The sequence below is a fragment of the Oryza brachyantha genome, chromosome 9, assembly GCF_000231095.2.
Source record: "Oryza brachyantha chromosome 9, ObraRS2, whole genome shotgun sequence".
Lineage (NCBI taxonomy): Eukaryota > Viridiplantae > Streptophyta > Magnoliopsida > Poales > Poaceae > Oryza > Oryza brachyantha.
The window spans coordinates 14,851,234-14,865,042 of record NC_023171.2 but is presented as its reverse complement, the minus strand read 5'-3'; the positions used below and the strand labels follow the sequence as shown (position 1 = coordinate 14,865,042).

General features: G+C 42.3%; 3 protein-coding genes across 4 annotated transcripts; 1 reads left to right on the top strand and 2 right to left on the bottom strand.

Moving 5' to 3' along the window:
* The first annotated feature begins 4,249 nt into the window (after positions 1–4,249).
* LOC102722892 (probable protein phosphatase 2C 70) lies at positions 4,250–8,642 on the top strand. Of its 2 annotated transcripts, none has more exons than XM_006660905.3 (12): positions 4,250–4,334; positions 4,423–4,560; positions 5,005–5,068; positions 5,635–5,743; positions 5,844–5,994; positions 6,663–6,788; positions 6,868–6,991; positions 7,071–7,147; positions 7,231–7,283; positions 7,888–7,942; positions 8,071–8,243; positions 8,328–8,642. In XM_006660905.3, exons 2-12 carry the CDS (start codon positions 4,444–4,446, stop codon positions 8,332–8,334), a joined length of 1,056 nt encoding a protein of 351 aa, XP_006660968.2. In that variant the 5' UTR covers positions 4,250–4,334; positions 4,423–4,443; the 3' UTR covers positions 8,335–8,642. The 2 variants fall into 2 exon arrangements, with proteins under 2 accessions (XP_006660968.2, XP_006660967.2); XM_006660904.3 differs by having other exon boundaries at positions 8,355–8,446.
* A 21-nt stretch (positions 8,643–8,663) lies between these two features.
* LOC102706596 (mavicyanin-like) lies at positions 8,664–9,458 on the bottom strand. Its single transcript, XM_006661467.3, has 2 exons — positions 9,257–9,458; positions 8,664–9,137 (listed from the first exon to the last, which is right to left on the bottom strand). The coding sequence occupies exons 1-2, from the start codon at positions 9,417–9,419 to the stop codon at positions 8,794–8,796; spliced, it is 507 nt and encodes a 168-aa protein (XP_006661530.2). The 5' UTR covers positions 9,420–9,458; the 3' UTR covers positions 8,664–8,793.
* A 416-nt stretch (positions 9,459–9,874) lies between these two features.
* On the bottom strand, positions 9,875–13,753 carry LOC102722609 (transmembrane 9 superfamily member 9). The gene is made up of 7 exons (XM_006660903.3): positions 13,501–13,753; positions 12,344–12,508; positions 12,138–12,247; positions 11,963–12,068; positions 11,759–11,871; positions 11,514–11,667; positions 9,875–11,395 (listed from the first exon to the last, which is right to left on the bottom strand). Exons 1-7 carry the CDS (start codon positions 13,618–13,620, stop codon positions 10,238–10,240), a joined length of 1,926 nt encoding a protein of 641 aa, XP_006660966.1. The 5' UTR covers positions 13,621–13,753; the 3' UTR covers positions 9,875–10,237.
* Positions 13,754–13,809: the final 56 nt, after the last annotated feature.

The window sequence follows — 13,809 nt, the reverse complement described above, 5'->3', positions numbered from 1 at the left end:
AAGAGTGATTTTAAAGAAATTAACAGCAGGCAGATTATCTGGAGTGGTGACAAAATTTCAGTCTAGTCTGTTCGATTGCGAGCTGGGGGATGCATAATTAGCAGCCGTTATGGAGTACTTTTCAGAGAGAAACCAAATGTGAAGCCGAAATGCATACGACACGCCATTACACGAAGCAAAACTACTATGTAAAGTGGGGACGAGGATGCCATTCGGGCGGCGGCAGCGCAGCGTTTGGAGCTCGAGGATTCACAATCCATGCCAGTACTCTCGAATTATTACTGTCTACAAGCTACTCACTCGACCCACCAGATCGCAAAATTCGGCCCCAGGATTCGGGAACCGGATCCCCGGTTCGCCTAGCCACGGATTAGAGCGCGAGATCGACGGGGGCAAGGAGAGAGATAAGGGTGCGGGGGGAGTGAAGGAGAGGAGAGGAGGGGTTATGGCGGCGGCGTACGCTGCAGCATCCGAAGCGGAGGAAGACGCCGAGGGGCGGGAGGATGATGGCGAGCAGGATCTCGAGGAACGTGCAGCACCGGCCGGACGCCATGGGGATGGGGGGTTGAAACCGACGAGGATCTCCGATGGGATCCGGTGGGCGGCGGGATCTCAATCTCCTCTTGCTCCCGCGTCCGCGTGATTGCGTGCGCTTCGTCTCGCCTTGTCTCCTCGCCTTGGCGTCGCGCGGAGGAGAAGATGGGGTCGAGCGTCGCTGCGTGCCGACACGTAGCCTCGCCTCGATTAATTAAGCTTGATTTTCAACGCTACATCTGACGTACGTACTACTGTCCATCATATTAGAAAATATATTAATTATTTTGTCATGATGTGTTTTATTTACAAAATACACTTTAAACATGCTTATAAATTGTCATATTTGCAAAACAAAATTTTGAATAATGCGACTGGTCCTTAAAAACAACTTTAGCCACTATTCTATTGCAATGTAGATAAAAATATTAATAAAAGTATAATTTTATTGAAGTATATTTCAAAATTAGTATATGCACGTAGCCCATACTTTCAAAGTAAATATTAAATTGTTTATATTTAAATATTTAAAAGTTTGATGTTAGTGTTGCCCAAAACAATAAAGTATAGAATTGGAGGAAGTACAGAACTTTTAAAACTCGATCTTTAACAAATATTTTTCCAAATATTTGCTTTAAAAATATAGATATAAGATGAATAAATTCATATTAAAAGTATTCTAATAAAACCATTTCTGATATTTAGGATAATATTGGTTTAAGTTGACTTTTCGTACCATCCTCGTCTGAAACAACAGGACGTCCATCTTTTTTATTTCTACTTTTGCTTTAAAATAAATTTTGAGGTTTTTTAATCAAAGTTTATTTTTTCAGCGTTGGTTTTTAATCATTAAGAATTTGTATATAAATATTTTATTTGTAAATTATTTCTCGTTTGTAAATAAGCCGTTGGAACGAGAGCCGGTGCTTATTATAGTTACGTAATTATTTTATTATGATTTGGTGATGGTTAAATATTTTCTCAAAATATGAGTATTTTTAGAATTTAAATTTAGTAAAAAATATATTTATCTTATCCACCACTTCTTATTCAAAATTTCCATTTTATTCCCACTTACGTTCTCACTTTTACCCACTTACACTTATTATTTGTTAAATAATATTGTAGTATTTTCTCTTTGATCTTAAATACCATTAAACAACATATAAATGTTTATATTTGAAGATGGAGTCCGGACTTGTGATGAATGATGTATCTGACAGTGGTTAGTTGATTATTTAGCTCAGCAACCTAACGAAAACCAGACACGGGAGCTTGCAGCGTACGGATACTCTCCTTGTTCTTTTCCTCTTGTTTATTAAGGACACGTCGGATTTTTTTCCCAATAATAAAACACACAATCATATCCCTCCTATCATTAATTTCTTAATTGTTCCCGGCTGCATCGTACAAACATGGGGACCAGCAGCCTAGCTTAACCAGGAGCAAGCTAGCCCAAGTTGCTGTAAATAAACTATAGCTAAAAGCACCGTATCAACATCTACGCATACTAATCTGATGCTAGATCGTCTGAGTACTTAATTACTTAACTAGCATGCTAACCGCACAATTTACCGCATTTAGCAAACCCCAAATGCAAATCTCATGTACGTTCACGTACAGATCGTATATTTTCTTTTTCGCGATCGAACACTCAAAAGCTTTGCCAATAGAGTTACGAGATCCAGGGACCAGGGACAAACAAATCTGACAGACAGGTTTGCATGGAAGGAATGATCTCCCAACGTGAGCTGCGTGATTAATATTAAGATTGAGATTAATATTCTAGTGTTCTAGCTCAATTAATCCAGGAGTTAGTGGCCAACACATGCCAGGATCCCAGCTCTGCCTGCCTGAATCTGTAGCAAAGCTATCAGAACTCAGAAGCACACCACGAAACAACCCAAAACGATATTTTTTTCTTCTGAAAGTCTGAACTTGTGGAGAGAGGGAGACTAGAAAGCGAGGTCCTGAAAAATGGCTGGAAAAGCGACAGATGTTCAGAGAAAAGATCCCTGCAAAAATGGCGAGATCTCTTTACTCCAATTGACTAGCAGCTACAGATGCATTGCATATATAAGGATTACTATGATTCTGGTGAACATTCAGGGCCATAATTAATGAGTGCTTAATCTACAGGAGTTTGATTCCGCGTAATCTTCTTTGTTATGGAAGAGATCATGATACCTAGACTACATTAGCATACTGCGTACATACTGCAGAGTATTCTCCTGGCATGATGAGTAGCGTACAGACTTTAATCGCACATTCAGAAATAGAGTATGGTATAGAATACTGTTGGAGATTAGCTGACGTGTGGCTGTCTTAAGGGTCACCTTAATTATAGTATTATGGAGGTTAAGTACAGTGGGGTAGGATAGGATGTCTGCATTTCTGCCGCCATTGAAAAGGCTATGGAGCCTTGACAGGACTACTAATCGCTTTTGCTTAACAACTAGTGGTAGAGTACATTAATCTTATCTGAAATTTATCCTACAAGAAACCAATCAAACAAATGGCGACAGATGTCCAGAGAGCTTGACAGCCCAGCTGTTGATTTTTGGTCACTCTGTTGCACTCTTACCAATCCCTTTGAGACATCAGCTGCAAAGGGGAGGGGATAGGTTAAAAGGATCTATGGGGATTAAAAGTTTGATGGTGACAAAACAAAACGATGAGATAACCACAATTTTTTGCAAAACTATGAACAGAGTTGAAGAGTATCAACAGGTTCATGATGAAATACTTTTCCATTGATGATCCAATGGGAGAAGTACTTTTCCGTGACACGTGAATAGAAACTGCTTTTGTCACAAGACGAATGGAGTCGTTTCACTGCATAGAAATGCTGATTTGTAGCGTTGCAATTGGATGATGTAAGGTTGTTTTGGATCAACATCATTCCAAGCCTTTTAATTAAGTTCTTAATCTACAGAAAGTTCATATGGTTTTATTTGTCAGGAACAAGTAAAGGTGTGGGTATCTTATATCATGGGATTGAGAAAGGAGAAGAGTTCTTTTAAATTTATTAAATTCATATAGATGCCAATAAATCTAAACATATACTAGATATTATACATATAAATCGATTCTTATATTAATTCGTACGCGAATCTAAACAAAATCATACAACAAACTATCACTATTCTATATTATAAGATTAATGTATGATCTGTTATCATACATTTGAACATACTGAACGGTAGTTTTACACTAAGCGGAAGAAACAACTAACACTCAACTTCATGATAAATTGTTCTACTTTTTCCTCGACTATGTACACACACTTCGTCCTCTCACCATTTTATACTATAGTTTTTTTAAATCTATAATAATTAAAGTTACTCCCTCCATTTCACAATATAAGTTTTTCTAGTATGCTTAGATTCATTTAGATGCTAATGAATCTAGACATATATATAAAATATATACATTTATCTATCAATGAATTTAGGCAAAGTTAAAACGACTTATGATATGAAACAGAGGTAGTATCTTTTATTATATCATTAAATACATATAGAAAATAAGAAAATATATAATGTTTTTATCTTTTTTTTCGTGATGAAAAAATCACAGGCAAAACACAGCGGAGGAGGGCGGCGAGGCGAGGTGGCGGTGAATAGAAAAAGGAGATACGCAATCTTCCCCGAATCCCCCACCCTCCCTCCCCCACCATCCCCTTCCTTCCTCCTCCCCCTCCCCTCCCCTCCCCTTCGCCTCCTACAAATACTCACCCACCCTGACCCACCCTGTCCCTTTCTCCTCCTCCTCCTTCCCCACCGCGCCTCGCCGCCGCCGTGAGTACCCTCTCCCCGTCCCCTGATGCGCGTGTTGTGCGTTCGCGAATTGTAACCGGTGCGGGCGGTGGCGCTGTGGCTTTTGCAGGTGCGTTGGATTCGGGTGGCCATGGGGGTGTACCTCAGCACGCCCAAGACGGAGAAGCACTCCGGCGACGGCGGGAACGACCGCCTCCGCTACGGCCTCGCCTCCATGCAGGGGTGGCGGACCACCATGGAGGACGCGGTCAGTTTCTCTTTGTTTTACCCGTTCCGCATTGCCCTCTCGGTTCCTGATTGGTTGCCACCAGGAGCCGTTTCGGCCCAAATTCGCGGTTTAGGCCACGATTCTGCGATCTTAGCGTGTAGATTCGCATGATGAGTTTAACTGCCAAAAAAAAAGTGTTGTTGTCCGAATAAATCCAATCGCGATCGCCTCATGGTGACGGTGGTGTTTTGATGCCCGATCATGGACGCGCGATAGCATTTCGTTGGCTATTCAATTGCATTGCTACTCTAGCGCCAATACTAGGTCAGGCAAATTGATTTGTTCGTGAAATTGGAGAGTTACGTGACAAATGGAATTAACCCTTTGAAGATAGAGAATTGTAAATTTGTACTTCACCATTTGTCTTTTCAACGAATCAGCCTACCTTTTCCTTAAATGCTCAAATGCATACTTACAATGCAGCACACTGCTCTGCCAAGCCTTGATGATTGCACGTCCTTTTTTGGCGTCTATGATGGCCACGGAGGTAAGTTTTCATTGTATCTGGTCAGGTCCAACTTACTGTTTTATTGCCTCTTCAGCTGTACTGACTATGAGTGTGATATTAACTTAGCCATGGGTGACTAATTTAGTTTCATGTGCCATAACTTTATCCTTCACTAATTGGAAACAATCAGTATCACCCTAGTTTCAATGGTATATGTTTCTTAGTAAGGCTAATATAGCATCGCCACCATTCACCTAACATACTACCACAGATTTGGTAAACTGAGCTGTGCTGAGTTGATGATAATCTCATCCATTCAATTACTTGTTATCTCATCTATTCATGCAGATTAGGTAAACTCAGCTGTGTAGAGTTTGGTTACCCACTATCCTAACAGGGCAATGGCAATCAATTAATCTCACATTTCCACATTCCTTTTTTTAATGGTTTGAAAGGTACTGTGTTCATAGAGTAGGTTTAAACTGACACAACCCCCCCCCCCCCTCTTTTTTTTACACAAAGTTTACGTATTTTGTATAGTCCTTTTATCCACAGCATGAAAAAAAATAGTCTTGTGACTTGACAATTGTCCTTTGTAATTCCAGGGAAGGCAGTATCTAAGTTTTGTGCGAAACATCTACACTTGCAAGTACTGAAAAATGAGGCTTATTCATCTGGTGATTTGGCTACTTCTGTCTTAAAGTCATTTTTCAGGTATGTGTCATGTGCCTCTTTTGAGTATGAAGTGCTTTTGAGTGAAAATGTTGTATACTTGGTGATTTTAATGAGTCTGCACCACTTTTTACCCCTTCAGGATGGACGAGATGATGAAAGGGCAACGGGGGTGGAGAGAACTGGCTGAGTTGGGAGACAAGGGACAAAAGTTTGCTGGCATGCTAGAGGGCATAATATGGTCCCCCAAACCCGGAGATTCGGATAAACCTGAGGACAGCTGGACTGAGGAGGTAAAACTGCTATTCTAACAGTTTTTCACTACCAATCATTTTTGCTGGATGATGGAATTGAGAGGTTATCTTTTATGTCATGACACTTCAGAGTTATTTTCTTGTTAGAACAAGCATGTGATGGGATAAAGACTGCTTTGATGCTAGCAATTCTGAATTCATATTTAAAGAGCCTTGTTTTGAGTGCTGTCGTGCTTAAGCAAGTGGATTGGTTAAGGGGGCCTCGTCCTGCTTGTTATGTAATTAGGGTTTATGTAGAAAGGGATACTTTTCTTAACAAGCCTATCAAAATCCTTAAGGGATGTCGTTCTCTAGTAGTTATCTTGAAAGTATGTGAAGGTTTCTGGGGACATGACTTATTGCCGACAATCATTGAATCGGAACCTTACTTCAACACTAGTTTATATTAGAAGGTGATGTTGTTATGTTGCTGAACTTGTTGTGATCTAAATGTCATTTAGTGAAATACCATATCCCAGATCTGTTTGTACAATTGAGGAGAACTAAAGGAACATACATCATCGCTTAACACTTAGCATATGTGTACCTCCAAAGTTTTATACCATGTGTATGCATGACCCTGTTTCCTGAAAAGAAACTGTTCTCACAGAAACTCTATCATGAATATAGAGTTCAACCAAACTGCTCTAACTAAGTTACATTACCAGGGTCCTCATTCTACTTTTCCTGGACCAACATCTGGAAGCACTGCTTGCGTGGCTATCATAAGAAATGATGAACTGATTGTTGCAAATGCTGGTGATTCCCGGTGTGTTCTCTCAAGGAAGGGTCAAGTATGTTAGGCCTCTATCTCTGGTTCTATTTGTGAAGAAAATGTTAGAATATGTATTCCTGACTCAGTCTTCCACATAGGCTTATGACCTGTCCAAAGATCACAAGCCAGATCTTGATGCAGAGAAGGAGAGGATACTGAGTGCTGGTGGTTTCATTGTCGCTGGACGGGTCAATGGAAGTTTGAACTTGGCAAGGGCAATTGGTAGCATTCTCTCTTATTGAAAAAATATTCCTTAGCTCCATGTATCATTTTTATTTAGCTTTTTATGATTTTCCTCCAGGGGATATGGAATTGAAGCAAAATGAACTTCTACCAGCCGAGAGACAGATTGTCACTGCTGAACCTGAATTGAACACAGTGAGTTTTGCTGACCATTTCTGTCACTGTATTTTCTTTGGACAATGTTTTTTGTAACACAAGAATTTCTTCGGCTTGCTCAGATTAAACTTTCCGAGGATGATGAGTTCATCATTTTAGCTTGCGATGGCATATGGTATGACTTCTGCACCAGTCATTTCCTCTCTTGAATGCAGTTACATTGAGATATATTATTTGTAATATTTCTCTTGGTGTTGAAAGCTTAGCTATTTTTTACCCTGTTGTAGCTGCTGCTGTATTTGAACACTTAAATTGTCCAACAACAATCTGTCTAGTTTATTTAGCAGATTTGAATGTTCAGTAACAAGAAACAATAGTTGTGACAAGGTTAATGCACATAAATAGCATCATCTTCTATTGGTAAAGCATTTGGACAGCTCTTGGAGATAGTAACTCACAGTCTATTTAGATGCCATGTACTTTAAGGAATTGCGGTATGGAGCATAAAGGTGCTGATATGGTGTATAACTGTATTTTTATAGGGTCCCTCAAATGCTTAAACATCCAGAGAGCTGTCTACTAAAGCTGATTTGCTTTACGATATGCAGTTCTCTTGACATGTCGCTAGTTCTTTCCTCAACTATTAATCCTGTTTTTTTTCGTCCTCTTGAATTGATGAGCTTTAGGGTAGATGTCCTCATGCTTCATTTCTTATTACTCTGGTTTCTTTGTAGTTTCACTGTATAGTTAATCCGAGGCCCATTTTTTTCTTATGACAGGGATTGCATGACAAGTCAAGAAGTGGTGGATTTTGTCCATAAAGAAATGAACACTGTAAGCAACTGACTTTTTTTTTCACAGATTTTACATATGCACTAAAAGTATACTAGTAGCTCGCATCTTGTCTTAAGCAATAGACCTTTATACTATGGTGTTCCTAATTTACTGGGAAAAAACTACAGGAGGATAGTCTATCTGCTGTCTGCGAGAAGTTGCTTGACCATTGCTTGGCACCTGTATCTGGTGGTGATGGCTGTGATAACATGACAGTGATCTTAGTTCAGTTCAAAAAGCCAAGCAAATCAGCTGCTACTTCAAGTACCGATCAATCTGTCTCTTCAGAGATGCGACCAAAGTGAGCTTCCTTGAACTGCCACATCTACACCGCATTCCAGATCAAGAAATCTAGCGTTTGTAAAAGCCTGAGTTCCTCTTTCAGAATTTGAGCCCTTACCTTTGTGAACAGCGAGCTTGATGATGGCCCAAGCGATCCGTCGAAGTAGAGAACACGCCGAGACCGAACCATGGAGTTCCAACCGGTGATAGACAAAAGGAATAGTAAGTGGTGTATATAAGAAAGGGATTCTATTCGACAATCTATATATAGGGTTTGTTCTTTCTTTATTTCTTGTTTCTAGCATCCTTTTTTGCGCCACAACCTGTAATACATGGCATATCGAACTGGGTTGTGTGAAATGCATGAATTTTCCAGTGCTCTTTCTTCGTACTGCTGCTGCTGTTCTCTGCCTGGAATTTTTGCTGAATCCAGTTCATGAACTAGATAATCTCGCTGGAATAGTACTCAAAATACAATTTTGCTACATTAACCAAGTCGCTGATGAAAATGGCGAGTCAAACGCACACAATGTTCTTGAGTTCTTCCAAGAACAAGCGCAAAAGATCAATCACGGCACAATGGCGACCGCTGCGGCGGCGACCGCGAGCGCCGCCAGCCACATGGCGGCGCCTGGCACGGCGGTCGCGGCAGCGGCGTCGCCGCCGCTGCCGCCGTGGCTCTTGGCGCCGTCGCCGGTGGCGTTGTGCTTGAGCGGGTGGACGGTGATGGCAACCTTCATGCCCGCCTGGCAGAGGCCGTTGCCGCAGATGAAGTAGTACCGGCGAGGCTCGTTGAGCGGGATGAAGTCCTTGCCGGAGGTCCAGTTGCCGGCGACCCCGGCCATGGTGCAGTTGTCGTACCCCGTCTGGTTCACCTCGAACACGTTGTGCGTCCCCTTCTGGTACCTGAATGCTGCACGCCGGCACAAGCAGAAGCCATCCCCTCGTCTTCACGGTCACCGGCGGGAATGAACGGGAGCCATTGCTGCCGGTAAGAAAGAAAGAGAGGAGGAGGAGATCGAGGAGGCTTACAGATGAGGTCGCCGACGTAGAAGGTCTGGTTGCCGGACCAGAGGGAGTAGTCGATGTTGGGGTTCCACCCGTGGTTGGCGCCCACGATGTGGTCCGTCGCGCCGGCGAGGCTCACGGCGAAGCCGGCGAGGACGGCAACGAGCAGCGGGAGGCACCACGCCATTGCGCCGCCGCGAGCAAACCAAATGGAAGGGTAAGCAAAGGGGAGGGAGGGAGGGAGGGAGAGGAGACAAGCAGTGATGATTTATGTGCCCTTCATGTCAGAATTCTGGGCCCTTTTTTGGTCAGCCTTTTGGACTGGACAGACAAGATAATGGATTAACTGCAAATTGGGCGAAATTTGAATCGTCACGCGCCACGGCAACTCTCGACGCCGGCGTCCGCCGCCCTTGGTCCAGTCTCAGCGCCGCTGTGGCCGTGGGACGTGCGACATGGCCATGGCAAGTTGATTTCATGTCCCAGAAAAATCATGTTATCATGCCACAGAATGCGGAGCAATTTCGTACTGATGCCTCCAAAGCTCCAACCACAAGCAAACTTTGGACGCTTAATTTATTGAAAATGTCACACGCACACACAACACAATTTCACCAACGCCAGGTTGAATGAATTGTCAAGAAGCAAAAAGGGCATCTCATTCTCATTCTATAACACCGACTGAATTGTTACATCAAGATCATACTCATTCCATTAACTGGAGTACAGGCAATTCGTAATCAATTGAATTCATGTACCACGGTCCACAAAAAGAAAAAAACAACTCATCACAATGTGTTCTACTCTTTAATCTTGTACTCCAAATTACTAAGATGTATCGTTTAGCCATAATAACAAGCATAAATTGTTCATAAGGTAAAACCTAAAATGTAACTTTACTGAAAAGCTGAAAAAACCAGGGGATTGATCCCCACTTCATATTAAACATACGATTCCCATGACTCCAAAGCTTAAAAACATATGCTGTGTTCTGTAGTGTTGCAACTAATCAATCTTCACAGACGAATAAATCAACCTCGTGAACCAGAAGCAAGCGCAGAAACCAATAGTGCCAGTGAGCACGAAGAAAGCCAACGAGGCAAGCAGCATGTATCCAAAGTACAAGATACCAGACACCAGCTTAGTAATCTGCAGCTTCGTGAAGAAGTAGAAAGCAGCATATAAGAAGAGATAAAGTGCAGAGGATCCTGAGGTGAGGTAAGATCTCCACCACCACATGTAGTCCTCGCTGCACAGTTGGAAATAGCAGAGCACGATTGTAATTTCGGCACAGGTGATGATGAGGATAACAAATACGAGGAAGAGGAAGCCAAAGATATAGTAGAATTGGTGAAGCCAGATTGATGTCAGGATGAAGAATAGCTCAATGAAAACAGCACCAAATGGTAGAATGCCACCAATTAGAATAGTGAAGATTGGATTCATGTACCAAGCTTGCTCAGGGATCTGCCTTGGAATCTTGTTGGTTTTTACTGGATGCTCCAAAGCAGGTTTCTTGAACCCAAGATAGCTCCCAACAAACACAAGGGGCACTGAGATACCAAACCAAAGGAGGACCAAGGCGGACATAGTGGTGAAAGGAACAGCACCAGATGACTTCTCCCCCCAAATAAGAGCATTCAATATGAAGAAAATAACAAAAGCAATCCCTGGAAACAAGACGGCCGTGCGCATAGTTATTTTCTTCCACTCTGAACCCTTGAACATCTTGTAGAGGCGTGAAGAAGCATAACCAGCAAGCAACCCCATCAAGACCCAGACAAGAAGCATCGCGGTCATCAATCCTCCCCGATTTGATGGAGAAAGGAAACCCAGAACCGCAAAAATCATTGTAACCAGCAGCATGCCAAAGAATTGGATACCAGTACCAACATAAACACAAAGTAAATCAGAGTTGGTTGGGGGCCGGAACACATCTCCATGAACAAGCTTCCAGCCAGTTTCCTCTTGCGCTTCTTCTTGCGTTTCAAGTTGGTTGTATCTAGATATATCTCTATATAGAGTGCGAAGCATTATCATGGCAACCATACCAGACAGGAAAAGCACGATCATGAGAGAGTTGACGATAGAAAACCAGTGAATCTGATCATCAGTCATCAACAGATAGGTGTCCCAACGGGAAGCCCACTTAATGTCACTCTCCTACGATGAGGAAAAAGATTAATGGAAATCATTGAAAGAAATTTAACATTAAGAGAGTAGGAAACAATCAAATGAAGGGGGGAACAAAATCCAAACAAGGCATATGCAAAACTAGTACCTCAAAGCGAACATCATAGGTGAATATGATTTCTTGACCAGCTACGACCTCCTGAGGAGAATCTGAACTTGTTACAAGCTTGTTAGCATGAGGATCACAAGTGCTCAGGCGAGTGTTTACTCCATCCCATTTATCGTCAAGTTGATGCTTAACACTGCCATAACAGTATATAAATAAGACACACATTAGGCCCATTTATAGAGGTTATGAGCAAACAATATCAAAACATAAAGTAGAAAGAAAACCTGTATGGCTTGACCTCGAATCCCACTATTCTAGAGAGTTCTGAATCATCATCCTTGTGGAACTTCACTAAAAAGGACAAATGGTTGTGAATGAAGTGCTTCTCTTCCTTGCTCTGTGAATACATTTTTATATTACAATTTGTTAATTCAGAGCATATGAATAAATAAAAGGTCAAGCAAGTATCAATTGAGTGCATAACTTACTCCGGCGTATTGGCCCTTGACACCAATATGATAGCCACCTTGGTAAGCAATAATGTTCCTATCTTGCCTTATAACAGGAACAACTAGTGGGAGATTGTCAAGAATCCTGCAAAACAAACTATGTCACTGGAAGATATTGTGACTTGAAGTGCAATATCACCTATATATCCCTTACATGTTCACGCGATATTCATCCTCTATCTTTTCTTTCAGCTCCTTTGCTTCTTTCTCACCAACAGGTGGTTTGCAGACAATCTGGCACATCTTGGGCTCTCTCATTTGAAACTGCAGCTCAAACAAAAATGAGGATGGCAAACACAGATTAGGGAAAGATTACTTCAAGGAAGTAAACCCCAAAAGAATGAGCTACCCAGTACTAACCACATATGGAGAGTTCTCAATGCGATCACCACGAAGAACCTCACCGAGATTCTCAGCACTGTCAACAACGATTTCTGGCTTGCAGAAAGGAAGGGAGTAATACGCATAGGGGAGTTGAGTTTTTACTGATGTAAGCTTATTCACCTTCACAGGAAGTGAGTCCCCCTGCGGATAAATAGGAAAAGTTGAGGGCAATCCTAACCACAATTAAAATATTATGATGCCCTAAACAATTACTTATTAAAGATAATATTTATTTGGACTTAACACATCAAGATGCAGCATGGCATGGCATGTTTACACATGAAACAAGAAGTGCAAAGAACATGAAGATAAGCCAAACCAGCCTGATCTAACAAATGAATCTTCTTTCGAAAAGAACCAGGCAGAATAATAATTATAATTACGATCAGTGAAGCAGTGAACCAGCACATTTCATCAAATCTGATTTTGAAACCAAGTTTCCATAATCACATGCATTGTTCTATATTAGCTTTGTCAATCATCTAATCTCGAATAGTTTTTTATGGAAAAATAAAGAAAACAAGCAAAGAATTACAGTCCAGATCATTTATAGTGATGGTGGTGCCCTTTCTTTAGTGTAATGGCAGTGGCTTCTTAAGAAGTAACCCTCAAAACATGACCTTGTGGTATGCAATTACTGTGAGTTGGGCTTTTTATCTTGGCTCAGATGGCTGGTGGACATCCATTGACTGAGCTTAACTTTGGATCAAATAGAACTATTACAATGGATTTTCTCAGAATCACCAATTCCAATACTTGGGTTGTACTAGTGGTCAAACGAGAGGTAGCTCGTGTTACTCCTAGGAAAAACCCAAAAACTACGGTCAATGAATACCCATTTGATCATGCATGCAACATACTAACTTGAAAATTAACATGGACCAAATTGGAAGCATTTGGAACAAGCGAATTGTGGTGCAACCGTGTGGGAATCCCAAGCTCAGGCATACCTACTATCAATAATCCAATCAGTAGGACGTCACACCAAACCTGATACCTACAGCTAGATCTACGAATCCCAGCCATGGAGCAACCACCCCCGTTGACCAACGACTAGATCCAACGCGAGCACGCGGCACGGCCACTCCATATCCTTAGCTCGACGGAAGAGGGAACTCAAGCAGCGATCGAACCTTCGCAAAGTCGGTGGGCGCGACGCCGGGCAGGTAGAACCCGGCGGCAGGCGAGGCGGCGAGCAGGGCCACGAGCGCCGCCGCCGCGGCGAGCCACCGGAGCATCTCCGGCGCCCGCATCGGTGAGACACAGAGAGGGAGAGGAGAGTCCCGCGGTGGCTCGGGAGGGGTGGGATCTGGCGCGGCGGGGGCGGCGACGTCGACGACCCGCGCGAAGGCGGAGAGAGAGAGAGGAGGAAGAAGCTTCGGGTGTCGGGTAGATCTTGCCGGGGTTTTTATCATCGGATAGCAGCTTCATTTTTTTTTTGC

What these genes read in the sequence shown, in the direction of transcription:
- LOC102722892 (XM_006660904.3), top strand. Translation starts at nt 4,444, where the DNA reads ATGGGGGTGTACCTCAGCACGCCCAAGACGGAGAAGCACTCCGGCGAC. An exon ending in GTCTTAAAGTCATTTTTCAG is followed by an intron (nt 5,744 to 5,843) that starts GTATGTGTCATG and finishes TTACCCCTTCAG; the next exon opens with GATGGACGAGATGATGAAAG. An exon ending in TCTTCAGAGATGCGACCAAA is followed by an intron (nt 8,244 to 8,354) that starts GTGAGCTTCCTT and finishes CTTTGTGAACAG; the next exon opens with CGAGCTTGATGATGGCCCAA.
- LOC102706596 (XM_006661467.3), bottom strand. Translation starts at nt 9,419, where the DNA reads ATGGCGTGGTGCCTCCCGCTGCTCGTTGCCGTCCTCGCCGGCTTCGCC. An exon ending in CTACGTCGGCGACCTCATCT is followed by an intron (nt 9,138 to 9,256) that starts GTAAGCCTCCTC and finishes GCCGGCGTGCAG; the next exon opens with CATTCAGGTACCAGAAGGGG.
- LOC102722609 (XM_006660903.3), bottom strand. Translation starts at nt 13,620, where the DNA reads ATGCGGGCGCCGGAGATGCTCCGGTGGCTCGCCGCGGCGGCGGCGCTC. An exon ending in TCAAGGGCCAATACGCCGGA is followed by an intron (nt 11,872 to 11,962) that starts GTAAGTTATGCA and finishes ATGTATTCACAG; the next exon opens with AGCAAGGAAGAGAAGCACTT. An exon ending in TTCGAGGTCAAGCCATACAG is followed by an intron (nt 11,668 to 11,758) that starts GTTTTCTTTCTA and finishes CTGTTATGGCAG; the next exon opens with TGTTAAGCATCAACTTGACG.